The sequence below is a fragment of the Crocuta crocuta genome, unplaced genomic scaffold (assembly GCF_008692635.1).
Source record: "Crocuta crocuta isolate KB4526 unplaced genomic scaffold, BGI_CrCroc_1.0 scaffold556, whole genome shotgun sequence".
NCBI classification, from domain to species: domain Eukaryota; kingdom Metazoa; phylum Chordata; class Mammalia; order Carnivora; family Hyaenidae; genus Crocuta; species Crocuta crocuta.
In genome coordinates, this window is record NW_027527436.1 from 2982369 (window position 1) to 3009510 (window position 27142).

General features: G+C 37.9%; 1 protein-coding gene across 2 annotated transcripts in view; it reads right to left on the reverse strand.

Moving 5' to 3' along the window:
• The window catches only part of ESRRG (estrogen related receptor gamma), a 229193-nt gene that overhangs the window by 48835 nt on the left and 153216 nt on the right, over positions 1-27142 (reverse strand). The window contains exons 4-5 of one of the 2 annotated variants that reach the window (XM_077759692.1): positions 15314-15424; positions 11511-11672 (exon numbers count right to left, since the gene is read on the reverse strand). In XM_077759692.1, coding sequence (XP_077615818.1) covers positions 11511-11672; positions 15314-15424 — 273 coding nt within the window. Of the gene's footprint in view, positions 1-11510; positions 11694-15313; positions 15425-27142 lie in introns of both variants that reach the window. The other variant, XM_077759683.1, reaches the window with a different exon arrangement.

Below are 27142 nucleotides of genomic sequence, written 5' to 3' on the forward strand. Positions count from 1 at the left end.
TTCATCTGAATCCCGTTGAAGAAATTGGTCCTTTCCCCTTTTTGATTTTATATTAATAATTTGCAGTTATGGCTTAATGCCCATTTTGGCAATGAAAGTAGAATTTTCTTACTGGAAGCAAAATAATGTGATTAATGGAGACCGGTAAAATTTGGGGATTAACTAAGGTGAATGGGCTATCACGCTCAGAATCATCAAGGGGTGGTATTTCTCCAATGTATTTTCCTCTTTACATCACAGTGTGTTAGTGCTTTTTAGTTCCTATAACAATAATACTGAGTGTACAATAAGAGATCCAAATATAAAACGTAAGCTGAATGTTCCTTTCACATGGAGTTTGTATATTTTGTACTTGATTCCTGACTTTTGCTAGAGGGAAACAAGAAACTTGGCAAAAATAAAGAAAAAAACTTTTTGGTTTTTAGAGAAAATATTTTAGAGAAATATATTTAGAGAAAAGTATTTGTTTCTTTTCTGGGGAAAAAAGAAAAATTTTCTTTAAAAAATTTTTTAAGTTTATTTACTTATTTTGATAGAGAAAGAGAAACAGAGAGACAGAGAGAGAGAGTGAGTACAAGCGGGGAAGGGCCAGAGAGAAAGGGAGAGAGAAAGAACCCCAAAAAGGAGCATTTTCTTAAGGCTGGAGTGCCTGGGTTGCTCAGTCAGTTAAGCATCTGTCTTACTCTTGATTTTGGCTCAGATCATGATCTCATGGTGAGATGGAGCCCTGAGTCAAGTCCCATTGAGCCACACACTCAGCACGGAGACTGCTTAAAATTCTCTCTTCCCTTCCTGCTGCCCCTCCCCCCCACACTCATGCTTGCTCTCTCTCCCTCAAAATAAAAAAAAAAATAAGTAAATAAATAAACTTAAGAAACAAGAAAAATATCAAGGTATTTATAAACAAATGGAGGTGTTATGTCTGTTTATCATATAGCATAAACTTCTTACAGTTTTGGTCACTTAAAGTGATTTTGGCAAGTTAAATAGGTTCTTTTAATTAGATTCTTCTAATTAAGAGTCATTTATGGTGGTTGAAAGTGGCCTGAATTGTGGAGAAAGCAGCTTGATTTTAGGAAAATCATATGCATACAGACAGATCAGGTATAGTGTTCAAAGAGAACTGATGAGTAAAATGCCAAAATGGGTCACTTTGGATTTATTTAAAATAAATTAGATTTATTGAAAATTAAAGGAAAGAGAATAATAAATGTATAGAGCTAAAGGGAGAGTGTACTGACTATGGGGACCCTGACTTTGGTTAATAAGGAAAAATCATACTGATCAGGAAAGAGGGAAATGAACCAAATTCCAACTGTAAAATTCACTTTCCCCTTCTTTCTCCATTCTGATAATCCCTCAACAGAAGCAATGCAACAGTCTATTAGATCTCGATATCAAAAAATATTCCCTGATACTTCTGACATCTTTTAATTCCTCCCCACGTGCCCCTAGTGAGTTCAACTTTCCTTCCTTTGCCTCACCACAGACCAGTACTATATTTCTTTTCACACATCAAAACTACACACTGTATCTTGAACCTGATGGTTACTTACTCACTGAACCTTGGTGAGTTCCTTCCTTGGAACAAGGAAGTAGGCTGGCTTAGTTACATAAAAGAACACAGTCAAGGCTGACATTCTTGGGGAAAAAGGAATACAGAAGAGCAAAGTTGCATGGCTTTTCTATACTGATTGTGATCCAAAATTATTTCAAATTCTCCTTGAGGTGATAAAGTATTTCCATTCGTTACTGCCCACCCCCACACTCTCCTCCGAACACACACAGATATAAAGCACTAGACCTTCAAGTTAACTATTCTATTTTGTATAGGATTATTCTTGAATATTTCTTTTTCAAAGTAATTAGGTTCTTTCCTAGCCTGCATAAACTAATTTTGATACATACAATCCTGGATTACAAAGCTATTTTTATCTACAAAATATAATGTCTTGTACCAGAAATTCTGAATTCAGCTGAGTAATACTTATACCCTCTTGCAAAAAGAAAACTCAGCAGTTAAATTTTTTGAAGACATTACTTCTCTCCGTGTTTAAAAAGTGCTTTTAAATTACTCTGTATTCTATAGAAAACTGTTTCTCTGATGCTTGAAGTCTCCAGCTGCCATACAATTTATATCTCTTTCTTCTGCTCTTTGTTTTTCAGCCATTTTCCCCGAATGTCAAAGTCAATTTAGTGCATTTCACTTTGCTGAATAAATCAGAGGCGAAATCCTTGCTAAAAGTGAAAATTTGATTTGCTAAAAGGAGCTTAGGGCAACTATTAATCAATATATCCAGAGTGTCAAAGCCAAGGCCAGGATAGACATGCATTCATTTGGAGATTGGCTGAGGCAGATAAAGGGGGACACAGGGGAAAAAGTGCAACCAGCCCCAGAAGGGAGGTGGGGTTAGGGTGGGAGGGAGGGTCAAAAAGGAGCAGAGAGAAACAAAACATGCCAGTGTCATGTTCTGCTCTTCTCCCTCAAATTCTTCATTCAGAGACAGAAAAAGATATTTTGATTAAGCATTTAAGCATACATGAATTATACTCATTATAGCTGCTTTCATATAACAATTTCCTTGCAAGACACAAAAGTCTTTCTGTCTTTAACTCATCAAGTAGCCTTGAGAAGAACCTAGAAGTCAGAAGTAACAGCTCCATTAACAAACAGAATTCCAGAACAAAAAGAGTTGGGCCAGGTCTATAGGAAGTCAATAGTCTGCTAATCCTCAGGTAGATTTCAAGCTATTTCAGGCTTCTGAAAGATTATGATAGATAGAGATCCAAATGATTGGCATCATCCTGTCACCTCATCATCCAAAGACTTTAACAATTACCAAGAACTTGCCTGAAAATGATATCATATTTTAGGACACAGTACACATAGAAATCCTTAACATTCAGAAATTTAACACTGTTATTGTCCAAAGTATACTGAGTAATCTTTCCCTATGTAAGTTGGCTCAATTAAACATTTTAATCGTGTCTGTTGTCTTAGTATAAAATGTTATTTCCTTAGCATGAAAGTCAAGATTCTTCATAATGGGTCCTTGCTTACCTCTCTAGCCCCCTGCTGCTCCTTCTACGCTTTCTTGCGACTGTGAGAGAGAGAGCAGCACCACAGCCCACATTGCAGGGTACAGCTGTCAGTTCATCTTTCTGAATCACCCACGACCTTGGGAGGGTCGTAAAAGCAGAACTTGTGCTGTATTCGTACTCATGTGTGTATCCTTTGTGCACACTGCCTGACACAGAGCTCACTAAATGCTTCATGGTAGGAAGGAAGGAAGGAAGGAAGGGAGGGAGGGAGGGAGGGAGGGGGGAAGGAAGGAAGGAAAGAAGGAGGGAAGAAAGGAAGGAAGGAAGGAAGGAAGGAAGGAAAGGAAGGGAAGGAAGGAAGGAAAAGAAGGAAGGAAGGAAGGAAAGAAGGAAGGAAAGGAAAGAAGGAAAAGAAGGAAGGAAGGAAGGGAAGAAGGAAGGAAGGAAGGAAGGAGGGAGGGAGGAAGGAAGAAATGGATACAAGGTTAAGCAGTGGAGCTAATGTTTTGATATTTGGTGTGGTTGAAAGTCACTTGACTCACTTCTGCTCCAGTTTACCTACAGCCCTCAATCAAATTCAATGGCCAGTGAATCCAAACAGGAGTAAGGGACGGGGAGCATCCAATTTTAGCAACCAATCATTTAAGGAATTCTTCAACTATCCAGGTGAGTAGTTAAACAGCAATTGCCTTGTTTCATCAAAATTTGTGATCAGGCATATCTAGGGTACACTACTAGTTAAACACCTTGATTTTTGCTGATTGAAGATGTGTCACACATTTCCTCTTTTATTCATCCTCCTTTCCTTTAATCTTGTATTTTGTGAATGTATAGACAGAATTTAAAGATAGGGCAAATATGTTACATCCACCTAAATTTGTTATGACAGGTAGATAGGTAATCTGGAATAAGTAACATAGTACATTGGGGTGTGTGTGTGGGGGGGTGGCGCTAAGGATGAGGAAGAAAGACATAATGAAGCTACTGGTAAAAAAATCATGTACATTGAATTTTCTATGAGTCCAAGTAACATTAATAGTGTGAGTCAAACTTCTGACTCTCCAGTTTGTTTATGTATAAAGTGGGGATACTAAAAATAAAACCTACCCAGAGAAGAACAACAGAATTGTTATGAGTAACAAATAAATGTTTGTGAAACTGCTTTGTAAACAATAAATCACTATATAGATGTCAATTGTTTTTGTACTGAAAGCTTAATCTCAGTAAAAGGAGATCATCAATACATATGTACACACATATGCATGTACATCCGTGTAGACAGAGATACATGATTCGGGGTAGAGATCATGTCATGTTAATCTTTTTTATTTCCCAAGGTACCTAGCATAGTGTTGGGTACATAGCAGCTTTTCAAATATTTAAATTGTACTCAATGAGTACTATGAAATTATGATTCCTCTTTGACTAGAGGTATGCAACAGCACGGCTATGTACGGATGGCAAATATAATTTAGGGGCACCTAGTAATGGAGAGGAAGTAATGCTGGCATAGAGATCACGGGAGCACAGACAATTCAGCATGGTTACAGAACAGGCATTAGGTCACAAACAGTGGCACTGAGTGGTGGCAGTAATAAGTCTCTATAAGCAACTGTAGCAATGTTTTGGTGGCCTAGGATCTTTCCATCTTGGTCTAGGAAAACTTGTGACTTCTTTATTGGTCTCTCTCTCTCTCTCTCTCTCTCTCTCTCTATATATATTTATATATATTTACTTCTAGCAAGGGTAGCTGCAGAAAATGAAAGACTTTAGGTGACCTTTCAGATAATTTTTTTTTCATAACATAGTTTTCAACTTACTGGTTCTTATTTCCATATCACAATTGTGATCTCAGAAACTGATAAACATTCAGTTATTTTAGGTTTGGCCAAGAAGGATGACCTAGATTATTTAGATGCTAATGACCCTCCCACCTAAGATAGAATGANGTTGTGATCTCAGAAACTGATAAACATTCAGTTTTTAGGTTTGGCCAAGAAGGATGACCTAGATTATTTAGATGCTAATGACCCTCCCACCTAAGATAGAATGATGACAGTATCCATACAAAGATCCTTCTGGATAAAAAGCTACCATCCTACCTTTGCATCACAACTGAGGTTCACTGTGAATATTTTTTGAAATGGATTTTTATTAAACTGACTTTTTAGATCACTTGGTTTTAATTGCAATAAAATGACAATCTATGTGCAGTATCTTAGAAACTCAAATGAACACTGAATATTTTACATTTAGATCCTGCTTTACAATTTGCAACTTAATTATACATATGTGTTTAATCTGCATGTGTATTCTTTCCCTCATTTGATTTTCACAATATAACTAATGGCTAGAGCAATTAAACAACTTACAAAAAATTATTCAACTACAGCTTAGGCTGTCTGATTTTACTTTCAGGTTCATTGCGCCCATATAAACCACAACTATAGATACACAGGTACATAACTACCAGGTACATGAAATATAACTTCCAAATGTTTGGTAATACTTAATAGTATTATCAAGCCAAGACTTTGGGTCTTAAACTTACATTGTCTCTACTTAAATAGAAGACCCAATTACTTCTTAGTTTTGAAATCACCAAGTTACATACACAAAAGAAAAATGAATCCTGAGAAAAGAGGCTATCATCACTTCAATTCGTTCACAGCAAAGTAGAAATTACAACTACATCTCAATTTGGTTACGGAATGGGGTAGAGAGTAGAGCCTCAGGGCCAATGAACAGTTTTGAGGTATGCATATTTTAAATCAACTAATCAATAAAATATTTATCAAATGCCAGTGATATAAATACAGAATGGAGTATTAGGTGCGACTTATATATGATATAACTCTCTCTTACTCAACCATGCCTTTGACCTGCACATCAAACCATAGTCACACACATATGTATACACATGGAAACATACTTCGTGTTACAGATGGAAACATAATCTTATGGTAATTATTTCTACCACTTTTTTTTTTTTTTGGTGCTTTTTGCCCATATCATCATCACTTAATGGTCCTACCAGTTTTAGGTAAGTAATGGGCATTTTAAAGACCTCCACAACTTTAGGGGTGCCTGGGTGGCTCAGTCAGTTGAGCAACCAGTTCTTGATTTCAGTTTAGGTCATGATCTCATGGTTCCTGGGATTAAGCCAAGCCCTGTGTTGGGCTCTGTGCTGACAGCGCAGAACCTGCTTGTGATTCTCTCTCCCCTCCTCTCTCTGGTTCTCCCTGCCTCCCTCCCTCCCTCTCTCTGTCTCTCTCTCAAAATAAATAAATGAATACACTTTAAAAATATTTTTAAAAATTAAAAAAAAATAAATATTTCCACAACTTTGGTTAGTCAATAATAATAATCTTAAAAATTGGTCTCTATGTAAAATACATTAGAACAATAGACAGATCTTTAAACAGCATCATTAGCAATAAATGTTCAAAATATTCTTGGGTATTTGCCCACAAAATTTACAACCTAATGTAGAAACAGCTATACATCTTCTTTAGAGATTTGTCATTTCTAGAAAAGTCTCAATACTTCTGTTGAGAAAAATATAAAATCCCAAACTCAATGAGCAATTTTTGATACATTCTTCTAATGGACTGCTTTTACAAAAAACATTTCAGTGTAAATGAAAAATACTGGCTCCTAATCTTTAAAATTTTTGTCTCTTACATGAATAAACTACCCGTAAAGACTGTTTTAATCACATTATCTTCCTAGTGTGGTTTTCCTTCAGAGCTTAATATTTCCTGCCTTCACTGAATACGAATAAAAATTGTAGTTTTTTTTTTTGTTTGTTTGATATCATTACAATGGATACCATTTTATAAATGTGACTAGGAGGCCCTGAACTTACACAGAGTCCTCTTCTGTAGTAGGACAACTGTTTAATTTGTCATGTTAGAAATAAACTTGCCATATAGGATAGAAGAAAAAAATGTTCTAAAATGTATTCATTCACTTAATTGTTCAAATACCTTTCCATTCTTTTAAAGTGAACTGTCAGATGAGGCCCATAATATATTTAAGCCACTTATATAGGTCAGCTAATATGGGTTATGCTTTTTTAAGCACCATCTGACTAAGCACATTCTGTATTTTGCTAACAAAGTAACGGTACATAATAATATTTTAATCAACCACAAAGAACAATAATAGATCTGACTGTTGGGCTGATAATCGTCTTATCACACCCTGTGAAACCTAGCTCTAATATTTGACGGAGCCTCCATTACTTGGCAGCCCATTCTAAAAAAAGGCCAACAATGGGGAGAGAATGAAGTGGAGTGTGCAGTAAGTCCGTATCTACATAAAAGAGATTAGAGGCGACAGCGTTCCATTTTACAGCTCAATCATATTGTGTTAGCATGCGCTTATCCGAGCGCGGACGAAATTGAAAGAGAAATAAAAAAGAGTCAGGCAGATAGGAACCAGAAAAGCGAGGCATGAGCAATTTCCAAGGATATAAAAGGATGCTAATGGCAGGGCCCTGTCATTCTTAAAAAGGGCTATTAGGGCACCATCATCTGTTCTTGTGCCCTTACGCTCCTCCAAGTAAAGTCAAGCATTTTCTAAAGCCCTTGTGATCTTTTTTCTTCTACAGATAAAGTATGGTCATGTTTCATAAGAACACACTTTTCCATTTATATGATTTATTAAAGTAAGTCAACTAATTCGATTTACTGATAAAAAAAAACCCACTCCATATGTATTTTTCTTCAATATTTTCTTTTGTTGAATTCTTCACTTTTTTATGTAGCAAAAGCAAGGATAGAAGAGTTCATCCCCAGCAGTGTAGAAGGGCTACTGATCGTATCTTAGATGCTAAACTTAATTTTTGAACTGTGTGTGTGTGTGTGTGTGTGTGTGTGTGTGTGTGTGATTATACAAACTGAGAGCAGCATAAAGCGAGCAGAGGCTTAAATTCTAGTATTAAAACTATTTCATTTTAATTTTAACGTAACTTTAAAATGCTTAAGACAAAGACAGGTGGAATTTCTATTCTGATTTGGCTTTAATTCAGGCTCTGACCCCAGTTATGAAGACCGGGTCATGTTATCAAGAACACGATTTTATTTCTATCGAGGCAGAAATGTGACCTTAATCTTTATATTCTCTTTGTCGCTCTCCCCTCCCCGCCAGTGCCCCATCCCAGACTTCACACTGATGCTGTACCCAACCTCCCCGAACTGGGGGTATACCAGCACTCTAAGAACAGAGCCTCCTCTTCCTCTACCTCAAAGCACTGTCAGGCACACTCATTCTTTAACATTTTAAAAGAATTTCAGTTAATTCTTTTTGGCTAATCCTTTTCTGAAAAGCCAAGCCACTCCTTGCAATCATTTAAAACACCCTGAGGGTATCAGGAACACCAGCGCTGTGGAACACCAGAGCTGTGAATCATCACTCCGCAGTGACCTCCTCTGGCATTTGCTATGGAGGGAGAATAACGTCAGTCCCCACCAATTCTAAGCCTCAGCTTAAGACTGAACACATAATCGTATAGTAATTGTTTCCACCACTGGAAATGCTGTTACTCATAGTTATTTAAAGTTACTGTCTTCACAAAAGTCACTAGAGCCCCTTTACTGTGACAAGTTCCTTTGTAAGCTGACATTTCTACTTAGATGCACAACTGGACCCACACATTTATCACTGACTTTCCCTTACCAGAGAGCATTGTAAGGAGTTGTTGACTTTTATTGGTCTTTATTATGGGACATCTGAACAATATTAAAGTATTGGTTTAACATGTCTCTTAATTCAAGGAGGACTTGGGCAGAGTTCTCGGAAATAATGGGTACTCTGCAGTCACAGTTACATGATCTTTCATGCTGTTGTGATCAATAACATTAACACTATTGTCATTCTTATTTTGAAATGGTTCTGTCCAATGCGGTCAACCAGGTCTCCTGACTCTACTCCAGGAAGCAATGCTGAATATACACTTTCACAGCACCAGACACATTTGTGAGTTTGTGTTAGTGTTCTTACCTCTTTAGCCCTCAAATGTCCCTATCGATGAATCCCAGATAATAATACTTGATTCCCAGGTGAGATTAACAGTTCCCAGTTGGGAAACAGGGGCACAGTTTTGCTTGCCAGAGGACGTATGTTTGTGCCTAAGGACATTTTTGTCACAACTCAAGGGCACTAGCGGTGGAAACCAAGGAAGCTGCTAACTACCCTCCCACAAGCTGGACAGTCCCCGCAACAAAGGATAATTGGTTCCAAATGCCAATAGTGTCACAGATGAGAAGTACTGGGTTAGAATAATGATATTTTAAATATGTGCGTATAGGGGTGCTTGGCTGGCTCAGTAGGGAGGGGGTGTGACTCTTGATCTCAGGGTTGTGGGCTGGAGCCCCACATTGGGTGTAGAGATCACTTAAAGATAAAACCTTTTTAAAAAATTTTAAAAATAATGAGGGGCGCCTGGGTGGCTCAGTCGGTTAGGCGTCCAACTTCAGCTTAGGTCATGATCTCACAGCTCATGGGTTCGAGCCCCACATCAGGCTCTGTGCTGACAGCTAGCTCAGAGCCTGGAGCCTGCTTCAGATTCTGTGTCTCCCTCTCTCTGTGAACCTCCCCTGCTCACGCTGTCTCTCTCTGTCTCTCAAAAATAAATAAAAACATTTTAAAAATGACAAAATTCTAAAAAAATAATAATGGGGCGCCTGGGTGGCTCAGTCAGTTGAGTGTCTGACTTTGGCTCAGGTCATGATCTCACGGTTCATGAGTCTGAGGTCCTCATCAGGCTCTGTGCTGACAGCTTGGAGCCTGGAGCCTACTTCGGATTCTGTGTCTCTCTCCCTCTGCCCCTTCCCTGTTCGCACTCTGTCTCTCTCTCAAAAAAATAAACATTAAAAACTTTTTAATTTAAAAATAAAATAAATATGTGAGTATATATGTGTGTATGTGTCTCTATTTATATAAAATAATAAAATATATAAATACAAATGATATATTTGGATTATCTTACAAAGTGTCTGTGGATACTTCAACAAATGTTAGTTTTGTTTCTTTTCACTCTAAAACCCTTCAAAACACTTCATCCAGATAAATCTTCACAGATTGTTTAAGTGAATTCTGACATTTCCTAATCCTACAATTCCCAAACGTCTCAACATCTTTTGGCATAGCCTTCATTCCTTTTTCTAGAAGTCACAGGAGTGTGATTACAATCTAAGTGCAATATCAGCTATCCATATGATCAAATGCTCCTCCTTTTACCTACAAAACCCTTGTATAGGTATCTTCTAAAGAACAGGCTCAAGCTCACCTATTTAACTAGTTTTGACTTAATTTGGGGTGCTTTATTAGCAAACAGTGTAAGACAAAGTAGCTAGTATAATACAGAGTGATGTTTAAATTAGTTTACAATTTGCTTGGCCTCATCTAGAACTGCACCGAACAAAGCCATTCAGAAATGTCAGCTGTGTTCCTAACCACTGTAACAAATTGTCGCCTGAACGCTGCACACCTAATGACTTCAAATTAGCTTCACTGCGATATCGCCTGACAGTTCGTTACGACTGTTAGCAACATAGCTGGCGTATCATGACCAAGAAATTGGTTTCAGTGTGGGCTGGGAAAGGGACTTCCATCAATTTGATTAAAGAAATTACTGTAGCATTCAAAGCATAAAGACAAACTAGTTTAAGGAGACAGAAATAAGTTAACTGTGCCAGAAAAACAGGGCTCATCATCCAAAAACTTGTTTCTCAACTACCTGAAGATCAAAGTTCAAACAAACAAATAAAAAATAATTCAGGTAGATGACTAAAATTCTCAAAACTTGTGACCAGCTTTATGTTTATGGATAGTACAGGATGGGCCAGGAAAGAAAAGTAATAGGATACTTTAAAATACTACTTTTAAATTACTTTTAATTTATAAATTAAATTTATTAGAAATTATATGATGCCAATTTAATATTTATTTTTAGAATTTGTGTACAAATCCATGGGGAATAGTAATTGTCAACCAAAGCAGAGTTTATTAATACAAATAGCAATTCAGTGTAAATAGCCACCATGAACAACAAAATGAGTTCTTCTTAAAAGAATAAAGGTACATTAGGTGACTGCTGACAAAGACATTTTCACATTTTAAGTGAAAAGAAAACATAGAAATATTTCCTGAGGACAAAGCTCAGAACTTGAAGAGGAATAAAGACATATTTTTTAAAAGATATATTCTCTTTATCTTATGTTGGCAATAGCGTCTTTGCATATGAATAAAATAACAAGTGTTCAAGGTGCTACAAACATAGAAAGGTTGACGATTCTACTAGGATCAGCAAAGCTCTAAAGTAAGCATGATAAAGACAAATGTAGAGGTTAAAAAATATACTAATGAGAAAATTTTGAATTTGTCTCAATCTACACACGCAACCAAGGGGAAAAAAAGCCAGCTTTTCTGTTTCATTTTGTTTTTCTTTTCAGAAAATGTACCTGGAATATGCTTCGCCCATCCAATGATGACCACCAACTCTCGGTCCGCCAAGTCACACAGTGTAGTGAGGGCTTTGATGTCACTGTCAGGGACAGTAGGGTCAGGCATGGCATAGATCTTCTCTGGTTCAGCCACCAACAAATGTGAGACGATCTTGTTATCTGCAGGATCAGACCAGAGCACTACAAGGTCACAAGTAGCCTCACCCCTGTTTCACAAACCCTAAAGTATGCTGCGTTTTGAAAAGTAATTCAAATTGCCTACAATAAACCCCAAATATTCTATTTACAGTTCAGTATATGTACAGCAAACAGTGTTTGGGAAAACTCATAGCAAGAAGTAAGCCACTGCAGTTGTGACAGGATGTATTCCTTTTTTCTTTGCTCTACCTGCCTTTGCTAGAATGAAGCATCCGTCCTGTAATGAAATTTTTTATAGCAAACAGATAAGAGAAGTTAGATGCTTTCTGGGTTTGCTCTTTGATTCTTAAGTGGGATTTGGGGAAGCAGATTAAATAGTACACAACATCTTTAAAATAAAAATCCACAGTAGGCCACTGAGCTGTAGAATTATAATGTGGAAGGCAAAGAACTACCAATGCCCATAGTCGTAATGGGCATGAAAGTCATTAATTGTCTTAATTCCTTTAAAGAAGAGCAAAGGTCAGAGCCCTTCTGCCTGGGTGAATTACTGACTATATAACTCTATCTCTGTGGGATGCATTAAATAGGGATTTCTCTCCTTTCTCTCCCTCCCCACACACCCAGCCAATCTCTCAAATATAGCCAATATCAGTTTTCAGAAAAATACTCCTACTTAAAGGTGACAATATATTCTCTTTGCAGCGTCTAATTCTTTAATCCACTATTTTTATCTGTTGTCTTTAGCTCATTCTCTGGTTCAGATTTATCTGTCTGAAATTTGTGATATATGTTTTTAAAATCCTTCATAAAATAAACACTAGAGACAAATGGAAAGCATCACATCAAATGTGTTTTATTGCTTAGGGGCATGTGTGAGAGTTTATGGAAGGGCTGTAAAGCCTTGCCAACGGAATGATTTTTCTTGTTGGCCTTATTTTCAATTTCTATGTGTAGCTTTAGATTTTATACTTTCTCTTAAATGAAGAGATACAAATGGGTAAGAATAAACCCAAATACTTCTATGTTCTATGTACTATTACTCTAGAAAACCAGGTCATTAAATGGAACTTTTGTGAGTAAAGTCAAAGTTTCCTCTGTGTTTACTAATTCATTTTCCTTTCATTATTAACTATTTAACCCATCATTAACTTTTTAGCTCTAAATGAAAAGACTGCATATTCCTAAGAATTGAAAACATAGCATGCCTTTTGGTCTTCCTTAATGAAATGACAAGGAAATTATCCAAACTATAATTAGCAATTTTTCTAACCTTTAAAAATTTTATTATTATGGCTGCTATATGAATTACATTTATTGCAAATAATCAACAGATAACCATTCATTGGCAGAAATTTTCAATTATCACCAAATTGAAAATGCAGATTTGGGAGGAAATATTCCCAAACACTGTATTTTGTAGGGAAAAAAATAAAATTAAATACAGATTCTTCTTTTTTTTTTTTTTAATTTGTAGGATCTGTGAAGAATGGCATTTGTTTCCTGTACGTGCTATGGAAACAACACCCTGTATTTTTAGTTACGCTTGGAAAAGTTTCATTGCTCTGACAATGCAACAAAACCTGTCAGCAACCACTGGTTTCTCAGGATTAGAAGGAAATGCAATATTTAAGAAGGGCACAGAAATGTACCCAAGGAAAATCCTGATTCTAGTTCTTTCAGTCCTGGGAAGATGGTACCTGTTTTACCCAAGTCAGTGGGGTTGACCAGAAGGATTAGGGAAATTTGGCTGAAGATAAGAAATTCCCACCATTTGGACATGAAATAGCCGACAGCACTGTTTCTAGGTAAATCTTATTTAATGTTTCCCTAATTAGAATCAATAGAACCCAATTTTCATTCTCGGGCTTTTGTAGCAGACACACAATCAGTCAGGGTACAGAAATCTCCCGGAGCCACTTTCTCAACAAAGCCCAGGCACAGCCTCTTGACTTATCTGACAGGATCTGAAAATTAAGTTTTATAAATGTTTGTTACAAAAACACGCTAATTGGATGGACTAAGGAAAATTAACACAGGGGCCTTGAGATAATGAGTAATGATTTATTAGGAGTCCTCTTTATCTCAGACAAATGGAGCTCACTGAAATTGCTATAATCTTCTTAAAGGTACTTGACAAGCCACTTCCCAATTTCTCAGGTTTACGTCGAAAACCATAGATGTTCCTCTTCCAGGTGGGCTTACAAATGGGCTGATGCTCGTTTTTCTCTCAGAAGAGGAAATTATCAATGGTTTCAGACAACGTTCGTGCAAAATGAATGAGAAATGGGCGGGCTGTGTAATATTGAGTCTAGGAAACTAACCCCTAATGAAATTAAGCATTAGTGTTTATTGCATTTTATTGTATTATCAAAAAGTTTTTTATTATAATGTGCAAAATCTGCTTAATGCAGGCCTAGATTGTATTTGCACAATGCCAAACAGCTTATGCAGGCTGAGGAGAAGATGCCAGATTGGACAATTGAAGGTATAATCAACATAATGTTTTTTGGAAAGGCAAAAGGAAACCATGCCATATGTTCACTTAAGCTTTAATTTTATGTAAAACTGGTTGTTCTTCCTTTGACATAGCTAAAATGTCCTTTCATTTACAGTTCAGGGTCTGTTTTATTTATTTAACAGATCCCCATATGCTCTCATGTATGATGCACAGCAGCGACCCCTCCTGGAGAATCTGAATTAGAAGCGGACACTTTTCTGTTCCCTTGAACTCACATCAAAAATTACCCGTGTGTCCTCCCACAACTGCTCTGGGTGCAGCTTCCTCTGGTTAAGAGCTGGTTGTGTCTTCTGGGACAAAGACCGCTAAATGTGAGAACCGTTTCCATCAAAGCACCATCTCAGGGCCTAGTACGAACTCTCCACATAAACATCTTAGGAGGCTGGTGCTGTTGTACTAGGGCTATGAACTGATTTTTCAGAAAACGGGATGCGGTGATTGCCTCAATCTCCATCCAGCTCTCTTTAGTAAATGACAAAGAGAATGGGGCTTGCGTTTTAGCAATGTACCCATCATCCTTTCAAACTGCAATCTGGCATTATAAAACCATGGACTCTTTAAAAACAATTCATAAGGCCCATAAGGGCATCTGAGATGGAGCGACAACCTATGCTTGTTATTAGTAGGGCCTATTCTTGTTTTAATCTATTGCTAGCTAGTGTGTTAACCTTCCAGAGCTCCAAATTAATGAGGCTCCTAATGTATTTTCATTGGGAGGTTGAGCAGTCAAACTCATTTAGTTAGTGAAAACTACAAAAATCACTTTCTTGTGAAATCTGAAAGTAACAGCTCCAATGAACTAATGATTACAGTATGATCCATTTTATGTACCTCTGAAAATAAAGATAACCGGTAAAGGTAAAATTCTCACTATATAAGCCATGCCTTAATATGCTTATGCTTCTACAAAATGACTATGTGAAAAAAAGGTAGGGGAGAGAAAACCATAGGGGAAAAAAAAAGATAATTAGCTGAGTTGCTGTTGCTCCTAAAAGGCAATTCTTGGGAACAGAGCCACGGCCCCCCAACAAAGACCAGTCTCCTTGGAGTCAGTAGGGATGGGCATGCCAAAGCTGATATACAGAGAGCCAACTTGGAGGGTTCCGTGTGTCGGAAAGCCGGACGTGTCTGCTGTACTTACATGGCTTTTTGGCTGGCTGAACCAGCTGGGGGTTCAGGTAGGGGCTGTTCTCCGCATCTATTCTGCGCTTGTACTTCTGCCGACCTCCACGTACTCTGTCAAGACGCACCCCTGTGGGCAAAGACAGGCACCGACTTACTGCTGAGGTATCCATCAATGAGACCAATCAAATACATAGAGTATCACCCATGGGTGCTACAGAGACAGACAGTAGAACTAGAACCCAGAATGGTCCAGAGGAATTGGAGGAATGTAAAGAAGGGGTGGCTAACCCCAAATTCCCAGTAATTGGAAACCAGATCTGGCAGAGAGTAACGGATCTGAAAAATATGTGATGCAAGGCCATCAAAATCCCATTTACACACCAACAAAAAGGCACATTTCCAGGGGGATTAATACAATGAAACTTACTTGGTACCAGCCTAGTCTCTCAAATCAAAGACAGTGGCAAGCTGGTCCTCATTATCAGTCCCCAGTGGAAGCTCAATATGGAAGAGCTATCCTACTGTCCCTGGTCTACCAGAAGGCTCAATATGGCCCCGTGGGATCGAACTGAACTGAAAGCACCTGTGTGCTGTGGGAAGCCAGGATGACACTCTGCCAGGGGAGATGCAAAAATTGTTCCATACTATAACGTCAACGTGTCTCAGAGGAGAACGCCATTTATATTTTGGTACACGTTTGTATTTTCTTCCAGATGAGAGAAAACCAGGAGTAAGTTTGTACCGCACACAGGACAGAGGAAGGAGCTTCCTGAAAGAACTCAGAAGGCTTGGATGGCGAAGGATGTTATGTTAGTGATGCAAAGCTGAGGGGTGAAGCTGGAAAAGCAGGTGAAGTAGACTGGCATGTAGTAAAACTTTTTTTTCCCCCAAAGAGTGATGAGTTGGGTCAAGATTCAGAGAGTTTTTGCTGGTACTGGATTTAAAAGACTGAGGAAAGAGGGAAACGGTTAAGAAAGGATTTAAAAATAAAAGTTTCATTTCTATGGGGGAGTGGGGAGCTGAGCTTATTAATAATTTCGTTTCCAATCTGTAATTATGAAGTTTAGGACCAGACGGCATAAACCTTTATCAAATGAACAAGTTACTTGGGAATAAGAGAAAAGTAGAGAGACCCACTCTGATATTAGGCTGCACCTTAATTGATAAAATGGTATAACATGATCTGTTAATAAATTCGAGCAAGTAATTCATTGTACATGTTTTGGCATTACTCAAAATGTTTAGAAAACCAGATTCTGTTTAACAGCATCATCAGCATTATTATTTTACTGAAAGACCTCTCAGGGCCTTTAATATGCAAATGACCTCTGTAAAACTCTCAGAAGGAGATACAGCCTATGCAATGTTCTGCAAATCAATTTAACCAAAGATCCTGTTTTTGGAATATTTATTAACATCATATGTAACATGTGAATGGTGGGTTCTCTGAGTTATACGAAACCATTTGGGAAAGGCTGATACAGCTCTACGTGAAGCTGAAGTGAATACATACACTTGAACGTTCAGGATTACTTAATTCAACCACGAGATAAAGTAAAACACAATTTTTCCTATTAGCTTAGTAATACTACTTTATAAGTTGATTATCTTTTCGCGAAACACAGAAACATATGCTTGGTTCTAGATAAAGCCTGAAATGTCATACTGGAATATCAAAGCAGAGTTTAAAGGAAATCAGGAGCCAACTTCAGAAGCAATTAAGTAGGTTTCCACAGCAAATTTCACAAAACAAAGAAATTAGTACAGTGTCTAAGTACTTACTGAAAACAGTAGCAAGTGAGTTACAAAGAAGCTGTATTTCCTTACTGCTGCTTTTTATTTTAATTTTAATTTTTTTCTTTTTTCTTTCTTTTTTGTCCAAGTGTATTTTTAAACAAAATTTGACCATGTTCTGGACTACATGATATAATGTAAGTTACAATGTTATATTCCAAATATCCAGAGAATAAATCATAAAATTAGGAATAACAAAATAAAATGTTCAATCATACAGAAAATATGAAAGAGAAAACTTAAAACTTTACAAAATAATATTTGGGCCAGTGAAGAAACCCCAACATGTAGTGGAGAGCATTTTTTTTTTTACAAATAGATTATTGTCAGGTTGGTTTCCATATAACACTCAGTGCTCATCCCCAGAAGTGCCCTCCTCCATACCCATCTACCCCCTCCCCCCCACATCCATCAGTCCTCAGTTTGTTGCTTTTTTTTAAAAATGTTTATTTATTTACTTTGAGAGAGAGGGAGAGCGAGAGTGAGCAGGGTAGGGGCAGAGAGAGACAGAGAATCCTGAGAAGGCTCCACATTTGTCAACACAGAGCCTGATGCAGGGCTTGAACCCAGAAATTGTGAGATCATGACCTGAGCCAAAACCAAGAGTCGGAGGCTTAACCAACTGAGCAACCCAGGCGCCCCCCGCTACTGGTGCCTTTAAAGTACTTTCTGCCTACAGTAGAGTTCTGTTCCCTTATTCATCTAATCTCGAGGGTAAAGGGTAGATGAAAAAAAAATGCAGAACTGGGATACTACACTTCTTCCCATTAGGATTCTGATTTTGTAGAGATAAATGGTAGAGTACAAAGAACAGAAATACTGAATCCAAATGTACAGGTACTAAAGTTTAAAATAAACAGTAAAGCTAAAATAAATCAAACACTATACAGAGTCTACCTCTATTGCACTTGAGGGCACATAGGTTTAAACCACGATTTCTCACTAGTAGGAAAGCACACAAATGATACGTAGTGTTAAAAAAGAAATAGGTATCTATAAAAAAATGAAGATGGTTCAGGGAAAAAATAAAGATATCAAAAATCACCAAATAAGACTAATTTAATGTAATTGTTGTAACTACCTCTATTTTATAGGAAATTTCTTGGATCATATAGTCTAAAATTTTTTGCCTTGCATCTATCAAAAAGCAGTATGTATCATCAATTTCTATATCCCTATTAGCTAGTCCATTGTCTATAATAATGATATTGTGAAAAGATTAAAAATCCCCTCCCGTTTTAATGTTCCCAAGTATAATGACACAGTAATTTATTCCTAAGTATTATAAGAAAAGTATGTTTTAAAAAATAAAGCAGGGGTGCCTGGGTGGCTCAGTCAGTTGAATGTCTGACTCTTGATTATGGCTCAGATCATGATCTCACAGTTAGTGAGTTTGAGCCCCACGGGGCTCCAGAGTGGAGCTTGCTTGGGATTCTTTCTCTCTGCCCCTTCCCCAGGCACACATGCTCTTTCTCTGTCTCACAAAATAAATAATTACATGTAAAAAAATAAAATAAAGCACAGTTTGCAAGTCAGAATAGTCGAGTTTTTTTCTGGCTCTTTCATTAACTGGCTTTGTAAACTTTGATGACTTCCTTAACCTGTCCGTTTTTCCAAAGATAAGATAGATATAAAGACAATATCCTTCCTGCTGTCTTTCTGTAATGACCCAATATTATATTTATATGACGTATTAATATGTTTGGATATTATACATAGGCATTATTAAAACGTTTTATAAACTTTAAAATGCCAAGGAAAATAAGCAGGTTGTCATTGTCTCATTGTTTTGTTGTTGAAATATTGCTATCTTACACTATTGAAATATATTTTGCATCATGATCATTTATTAAAAGTCTATTCCTTTGGAGTCTACATTGACTCAATTCTGAGGGAAACAGATTGAGGCATCATGGAGTGGCAAGATAATTCAAAGGATACAAGCCAAATAATGATACTCATTTGATGTTGAAGAGATTTATAGAAATATTTGGTATCCCATTCTATTTACTGTTCATCCTTGTCATTAATAATATCATTTAGGTATGCAATTATTGTAGACTAGATACAGAAGCTAATCCAAATTCTATAAAAAATAAGGATGCTATCCCTGAGTTCAGCTATAAGCACACAATACAAGGTAGACCACTGATAATTATCCAATTAACCTACTGCATTTAAAAGTCTCCAAATAGTTTATTGTTTTAATGTTTATTTATTTTTGAGACAGAGAGGGAGAAAGAGAGAGAGGAGGGAAAGGGCAGAGAGAAAGGGAGACACAGAATCCGAAGCAGGCTCCAGGCTCTGAGCTGTCAGCACAGAGCCCAACACAGGGCTTGAACCCAGGAACTGTGAAATCATGACCTGAGCCAAAGTCAGATGCTTAACTGGCTGAGCTACACAGGGGCCCTCCAAATCGTTTAGCAAAAACAAAGAAAAACAACACTATGTATGACCAGGACCTGGGAAATCCAGACTTGCCAGAGCAAAACATCAATCTAATCGAAATATTTCCACCGAAGGTGACAAAGCGTGACTATTTACTTTTTTAGTACCTTAAACACAAAAAGAAAAAAATCTGTCTGGACTTCACTTGTATCCACTTTAGAAAAAGTTGAAAAGTAAGATTTCTCCCAGGAAATAAGATACCCACAATGTTCAGGGTTGACAGGATTTGAAGTTAATTAAAGCAATTGGATTTTCTCTTCATGTGGAGACTGCTTTTTTTGAAAAAATAAAAGACTTTAATAGTTGGCATTACCTACCAAGTAGAATGCTTCACACTGCTTCTTCTTTCAAATACTGCATGTGCCTACATTGCCACGAGGGAATTACAAATCTTCTACATTGTCAGAATTTACAAAATTGAGAAAGCGAGAATAGGGCAAGAAGGAAAAAAAATACACTGTGAGGCAAATAAACGCCAAAAGAAGTAAAACAGTTCAACACAAGGTCCTCTTAGGTCAGCTCATTTTAAGTCTACATTTTATGTCTAAATGCAAATTTTTATAATATTATATAGTCCAAAGTCAAAAGTATTTTTCACATTTTTAATAGCACAAAGTCAGAGACATTCCAGAGGATAATAAAAGATCTCCCCTTCAGAGAATTATACAAGGATACCCTCGCCTACTTTCCTAAATTAAAGACCAGCCTTTTACAATGTTGCTCCCAAACAAAGGTGTGCTACAAATATTAATGACACTGACTCCTGGAATAGGTAAGAAAAAGGCAAACAGTCACAGTAAAGTGATAATATTTTTTTAAAGACTGAATTTTTTAAAAGATCAGTTAATTTAATGAATGCTAAATAAATGGCTGTAATAAATAAATGCTACCAAACACAGCTTGTCATTGAGTTTTGAGATCAGACTAGAAAAGCAAGACTTCTGAAACAAGAAGTGGAAAAAAAAAAATGAAACAAGAAGTGAAGAGGTGGGGGTCTTCCCTTCCACTCTGTCTTCCCGATCCTGCAATTCCCTTTGCTGAAGAACGAAACCACACTCCTTCCCTTCGGGAAGAGAGGTACCAGCAGGGCCCTCGAATTCTCCAGAGATTCCTGTGAGGGAACCATCATAAACAGAGGATAGAGAAAATCTCTTTGAGGAGCTGTAGGGAAAGAAGCCAAGGCAGATTAGCAGTATCACACACACAGCAGCGCGTAATTTTAGTGGCAGCCTCTGATGGGGTCCTCCTTCGGGACAATGTCCTAAAAGAGTGTACCAGTTTAACCTGGGGTGCTTGTGCATATTTATAGGTTTCTCTTAAGGGGATGAGTGAAAATTATTTGTGTGTTCACACATATACTCCAGGGAGAATCTGATCGTATTAGATTCTTGAGGATCACATGAGAAAAAAAACCACACCGACCCCTAGATATCTTCAACTGCCGCAGCCTCTTCTCAAAATAGACAGTGATATTGTTAAACCTGGCTTCATGGTTTAGTCCCTCTTCCTGATTCAGCAGTTCTTTGACTCCTCATACCTACATTTTCCTCCCAAGCCAGGTCTTCATTATTAATTCAATGAGTCAATCTCTGCATGAAGTGTCTTGGAATAAACCAAAATCTCAGCCAGTTACTAGCAGCCATTGGTTGTCAAGAGCTTATTACTTTCTAGGCAGTGGGTTAATTGTTTTATGTATATGAACACATTGAAGCCTTACAGCAATCCTATGAGGCGGGTGCTATTATTATCCCATTTTACAAAATGAGAAAACTGGAGCCAGTGAGAGGCAGAGCCAGGGCTGGGAACTGGGAGAATGGCTTGTAGAACCCACATTCTTAAGCGCTATGTTGACACCGCTTCCCTGCCATCAAATTCTATTTTTGGAAAAGAGCAGTTGGTATTTACTCCAAAAGCTAGAACTGCAGGCAGATAAAATGCGGTTATCATGGTAAACAACACTCGCATCAAGATATGGGGGTGCGTGTATAGACGTGGGCAGAACAACAGACTAGCAGAGGGAAGAATGAATAGTTTTACTCAACTGAAGGGCTAGTGATTTTGCATCTATCATTGCAGAAAGGGTGATTTGACTCTAAAAAGTTCACAGCAATGAGGCTGTAGACAAACTCAAAGTGATCAAAAGATTCAGTTACTCTGTTTTTCCATTGAGGCAGGGGCCCAAAGAAATTAATTTCTTTGCTCCTTGTTCTTCCTTAAAATGTTATTGCAAATTAGACAAGCCCGTTTCACAGGCAGAGCAACACTCTTCCTGAATTTTGAGCTCAGGAGGGAGGTCCACATAGGGGCTTTTTCTCCCAGACACCTCTGGCCAAAGGTTACATTTACTTCTGCTGGAATATCATGGCAACAATTCAGGAACTTTAGAAATTGACTGGCTGCCTGTGGAAACACTGTAAGTTCTGCTGAAATAAAAGAGGAAAATCACACAGGGAGAGAAAATGCATATCCATTAGGTGGGCTTTTTTTTTTTTTTTTAAACTGAGTCCTCAGTCACTAAAAGAGATAAAAGCCATGACTCACATTAAAGCTTCCTTGCTCTACAGATGAATTAACAATTAGCAAGGGGAAGTCTTTCGTTTTGGTCTCCTGATAGCTATCTGGACTATTAAACATGTGAGGCTTGCATAGGAAATTACAAAGGCTTCCCTCGGTTTCAGATTCAAGGTGCATCCAAAATATATTTGTAGATTTCTGTGCATAGGACATAACTCTATAAAGAAGTTCCTCCTTCGTTTTTTCAAGGTGTGATTCACTGTTCTTGCTCGGCTGCTTCAGAGGTATGTGCTAAATTTATAATCTGGATATGAGCTGAAATCAAAGTGATAGAAATTTGAAATACCAGAGACAAAATATTTTGCAGGGGAAATGTTATTCCATCAGGAGTAAAGTTGCTTCATCTGAAGCATGCAGCCCTAATCTATGACACATACCAGTACAAATTAGGTCATCTGCAACAGGTGACAAGTTTTAATTGAATGTCTTCTGTCTGCAATTCTGACAAAAGGTGAATGGAAATAAATGAGTCTGGCAAGACGGCCCTGAGCCTTACAATACCCAATATCTCATTATTTTTAAACAGCTATCTATAAACTGATGCTGACAAGCCTTGAACCTTTTATTTCTGCTCAAGATGAGGTGGCTGTGAAGGAAAAAAAAAAAAAAGAAAAAGAAAAGAAAAAGGGGCACCCAGAGCATTACATTAAACATGCAATACCTACCATTATCACTTCCCCAATGTAATTAAAGGAAATCTCCTATTCAAAAGGCACTATTTCTTACTTTGCTTGATGTCAGAGAAAGAGAGAGAGAGAGAAAGGGAGAGCATGCTTGGCCTGCACTGGCTAAACATAGAGACAACCTTTAAAGAAAAAAAGAAGATTTTCCCTTTCCTTCTTTTTGCCTGTTAAAAAAATCGCATAAACTATTGAAAGAGATATTGCTGTGACTTACGCCTATCTAAATTCTATTTCGTCTTGTTACTATTTAATACTGGTGACTCTTCCCTTTATCCTTTTCAAAATTGCCTTCTCATATGAATAAAGTTATGAGTTAGTGGGTAAAGACATGAAATGTGGTTGCACATCAACATCAGGAAAAGTGATTCTACTAATTCACAATTAAATGTGACACTGGCAGCAATAAGTTTAACACAATAATAACAGTAATAACAGTGCACAGCACCCCATGGGATGCTCTGTGTAAACAGAAGCACAAATATTATTTATGCAAAATTCAATGCCCTGTAAAAATGAATTAAATATGAAATCAACCAAGCTGGTGTACAAGTTGCTGGGTTGAAAGCCAGAGTGACTTTGCTTCATTCAATGGACAGGAATTGGGGGGCGGGGAAACAGTAGCTGAAAGGGAAAGGTGGTAGTGAGTTGGGGGGTCATTTGTTTTCACTATGTTTGACTGTTAATCAGATAAGCATCCGAAAAGTGTTTGGACGCTTCAAAGAGAAGCATATGGTCATTTTAGCAGAAGAAAACTGTAAGTCCTGCCCAATTTGTTAGAAAGTCGCCAAAGATAATATAAATGCACTATCAGACTCAAGCAGAGATGCTGAGAGCCAATGATAAGATACCAAAATGACACATGATGTTTAATAATATTTTTCTGGTGATTGTGATTTGGCAAAATTGAGGTTCAAAATAAAGTAAATCTAGTACAAAGAAACATTACACACACGCGCGCGCGCACACACACACACACACATCCAGGTCATGCAAAAATAATAATTATACCTAGCACATAAAATATGTAGGGAAAAAATCAGTTCAATAGAGATTAAATGTTAATATAATATTAATGCCAACATGCGCTAATCTCATGCCAGTGAAAAATTTTCTTTTGGTGCTGAGACACTGATTTCTTGTGATACTGGCAGCAATAAGTTTAATACAGTAATAATAGTAATAACAGTATGCACAGCACTCCACAGGGATGCTCTGTGTAAACAAAAGCACAAGCACTATTTATGCAGAATTCAGTACCCTGTAAAAATGAATTAAATATGAAATTAAACAAGCTAGTTTTCAAGTGGCTGGGATGAAAGCCATGGTCACTTTATTTCATTCATTGGAGAGGAAAAAAGAGTGGAGTCTAACGGCTCCACTGTAAATCTTTAGTGGAGTCAAGAGAAGTGCCATGGACTGAATGTCTGTACCCCACCAAAATTCATATGTTGAAACCTAACCACCAATGTGATGGTGTTTGGAGGTGGGTGGGGCCTTTGGGAGGTGACTATGTCATGAAGGTGCAACTGTTATGGTGGGGGTTGGGCCCTTATGAAAGAGAACTCAGAGAGCTCCCTCGCCCCCTCCACCATGGGAGGTCAGAGAGAAGAGGGCCGTCTATGAACCAGAAAGCCCTCACTGCACAGTAAGTCTGCCAGCTCTTCCATCTTGGATTTCTCAGCCTCTAGAACTGTGAGAAGTAAATTTCTGTTGTTTGTAAACCACTCAGTTTACAGAATTCTGTTATAGCAGCCCAAATGGACTAAGACAAGAAAGGAAGTAACATAAAAATGCATTTGGAGAGAGAATCTACACTGGGTTGATTCAGGGTCTGATATGAAATAAAGAAAACGCAATGGTTTTCCTCTCTTCTCAACTACCTCTGTATTCCATCATGTAACCCTATTCACCTGCTAATTGCGCTGTTAAATATTTGTGAGGAAAGTTAATGGAGAGAAGGAAAAACAAGAGGGAGTATGAAAGATAGCATGAGCCTTGTAGAAATGCAGAAGTCGAGAAAACAAGCACGGATCAGAGTACATTCCCAGTTGACTTTGATGCTGAGATGTTCACAATAGGATGTGGCCATTGTGGGTACATTTTCGAGCTAAAATTTTTCTCCCTCAAAGTTGGCAAGTTCGATTGCTGAGGAATTTCAGACCTCATAAGAAACACTGGGGTAGGAGAATCATGACTGGCAGTGATAATAAGAACGCTCCTTCATTTTTTTGTTGTTTATTTATTATTTGGGGGGGGAATGGGCAGAAAGAGAGGGAGAGAGAATCCCAAGCAGGCTCCACACTGACAGCACAGAGCCCCATGCAGGGCTCGACCTCACGAACTGTGAGATCATGACCTGAGCTGAAATCAAGACTTGGGCGCCTCACCTACTGAGCCACCCAGGCACCCCAGAAAGCACCTTTATGTAAGTGATACACTGACTAAAATTAAATAAAGACAAATATTAAAAGACTATCAAGAACAGGGCATCTGGCTGCCTCGGTCAGTGGAACATGTGACTCTTGATCTCACAGTTGTGAGTACAAGCTCCATGTTGCGTATAGACTACTTTTATTTATTTATTTATTTATTTTTAAAGGAGACTTCCGTTTTGTTTTTAAACTCTTGACAAACTTTTTTATTTTATTTTATTTTTTTATTTATTTCTAGGAGAGAGAGAGAGAGACAGCGTGAGCAGGGGAGGGTCAGAGAGAGAGGGAGGCACAGACTGAAACAGGCTCCAGGCTCTGAGCTGGCAGTCAGCACAGAGCCCGACGCGGGGCTGGAACCCACGAACCGCGAGATCATGACCTAAGCGAAAGTCAGACGCTTAACCGACTAAGCCACCCAGGCGCCCCTAGACTACTTTTAAAAAAATCTTTTAGGGATGCCTGGGTGACTCAGTTGGTTAAGCGTCCGACTTTGGCTTAGGTCATGATCTTGTGGTCCATGCGTTCGAGCCCTGCATTGGGCTCTGTGCTGACAGCTCAGAGCCTGGAGCCTGTTTTGGATTCTGTGTCTTCCTCTCTCTCTGTCCCTCCCCAGCTCGTGCTCTGTCTCTCTCTGTCTCAAAAATAAGTAAACATTTACAAAATTTTTAATTAAAAAAAACTTATTAAAATATCTATCAATAACAGACATGCTAAGTATGTTTCTTGTACAATTAATTTTCTTTTATCATTTTTTTATCTCTTAAATATTTTCAGAATCTCAGTTCTACCTGGTTTCAGCAAGATGACTATCAATTCAGTTTGATTTTCTGGAGACAACATGCACATAAAAATTTTAAAAATTTACATCCAGTTTAAGACATATGTTCAATGACATATTCATTTTACTACTCCAAGAATCTAGGTTTTAATAAAGAGCTACTCCAGATTCATGCTTGATAAACAGTATTGAAGATTTGGGGGAGAGATACACATAATATAAACACATCAAATTTTTCTGTCAAGGGAATAACGAATGAGGAAGTGCATACTTTGAGGGCTAACAAGAACCAAGAACACTATACATTTAAAGAGTTCTCACAGGTGTAGGCCACAGTCTATACTTTTATTCTCAAATTAGGACATGTTAAAGAGTGCGGGAAAGAATAGAGAAAACACTAGTGATACTTCCAGAGGCCAAATATATTGGGTTCTGGCAGAAGAAAGCCTGTACGTGCACGAGGTGGTGGATTTTCTGATCGACTTCCTGTGTAGAGATGTTACATGAGGAGTCAGTTGGGAGTGTTCTGCCCCATACTCACCATACTCAAATGGTCTTCAATATTAGGAGGCATCTTTAAATCCCAAAGTGTGCCAAGAAAAGACTTTTCCAGTCAAAAGGCAGCTCAAGACTAGATTTTGGGGATAAAGACTCCAGAGTCCCTACCTTATGGAGAAGGAGGCAGAATTTCCCATGAAAAGTGTGCAGTTTTCCAAACTACATTTTCTTAGTCTTCCCTGTCAACCAGCTCTATTTTTTTTGAAATACAAAATCTAAAAACAGAAAGCCCAAGAAGTCTGGGCTAACCTCAAACTTCAAAATATTTATTATCTGCATCCAGCTTAATTCCACAAAAAATTGAGGGGAGAGGGTATGGTGAGAAATGGTATTCTTTTTTTTTTTTTTAAATATTTTTATTTATTTCTAGGAGAGAGAGAGAGAGACAGCATGAGCAGGGGAGGGTCAGAGAGAGAGGGAGTCACAGACTGAAATAGGCTCCAGGCTCTGAGCTGGCAGTCAGCACAGAGCCCGACGCAGGGCTCGAACCCACGAGCCGCAAGATCATGACCTAAGCGAAAGTCGGACGCTTAACCGACTAAGCCACCCAGGTGCCCCATTTTTTTTTTAAACAGAGA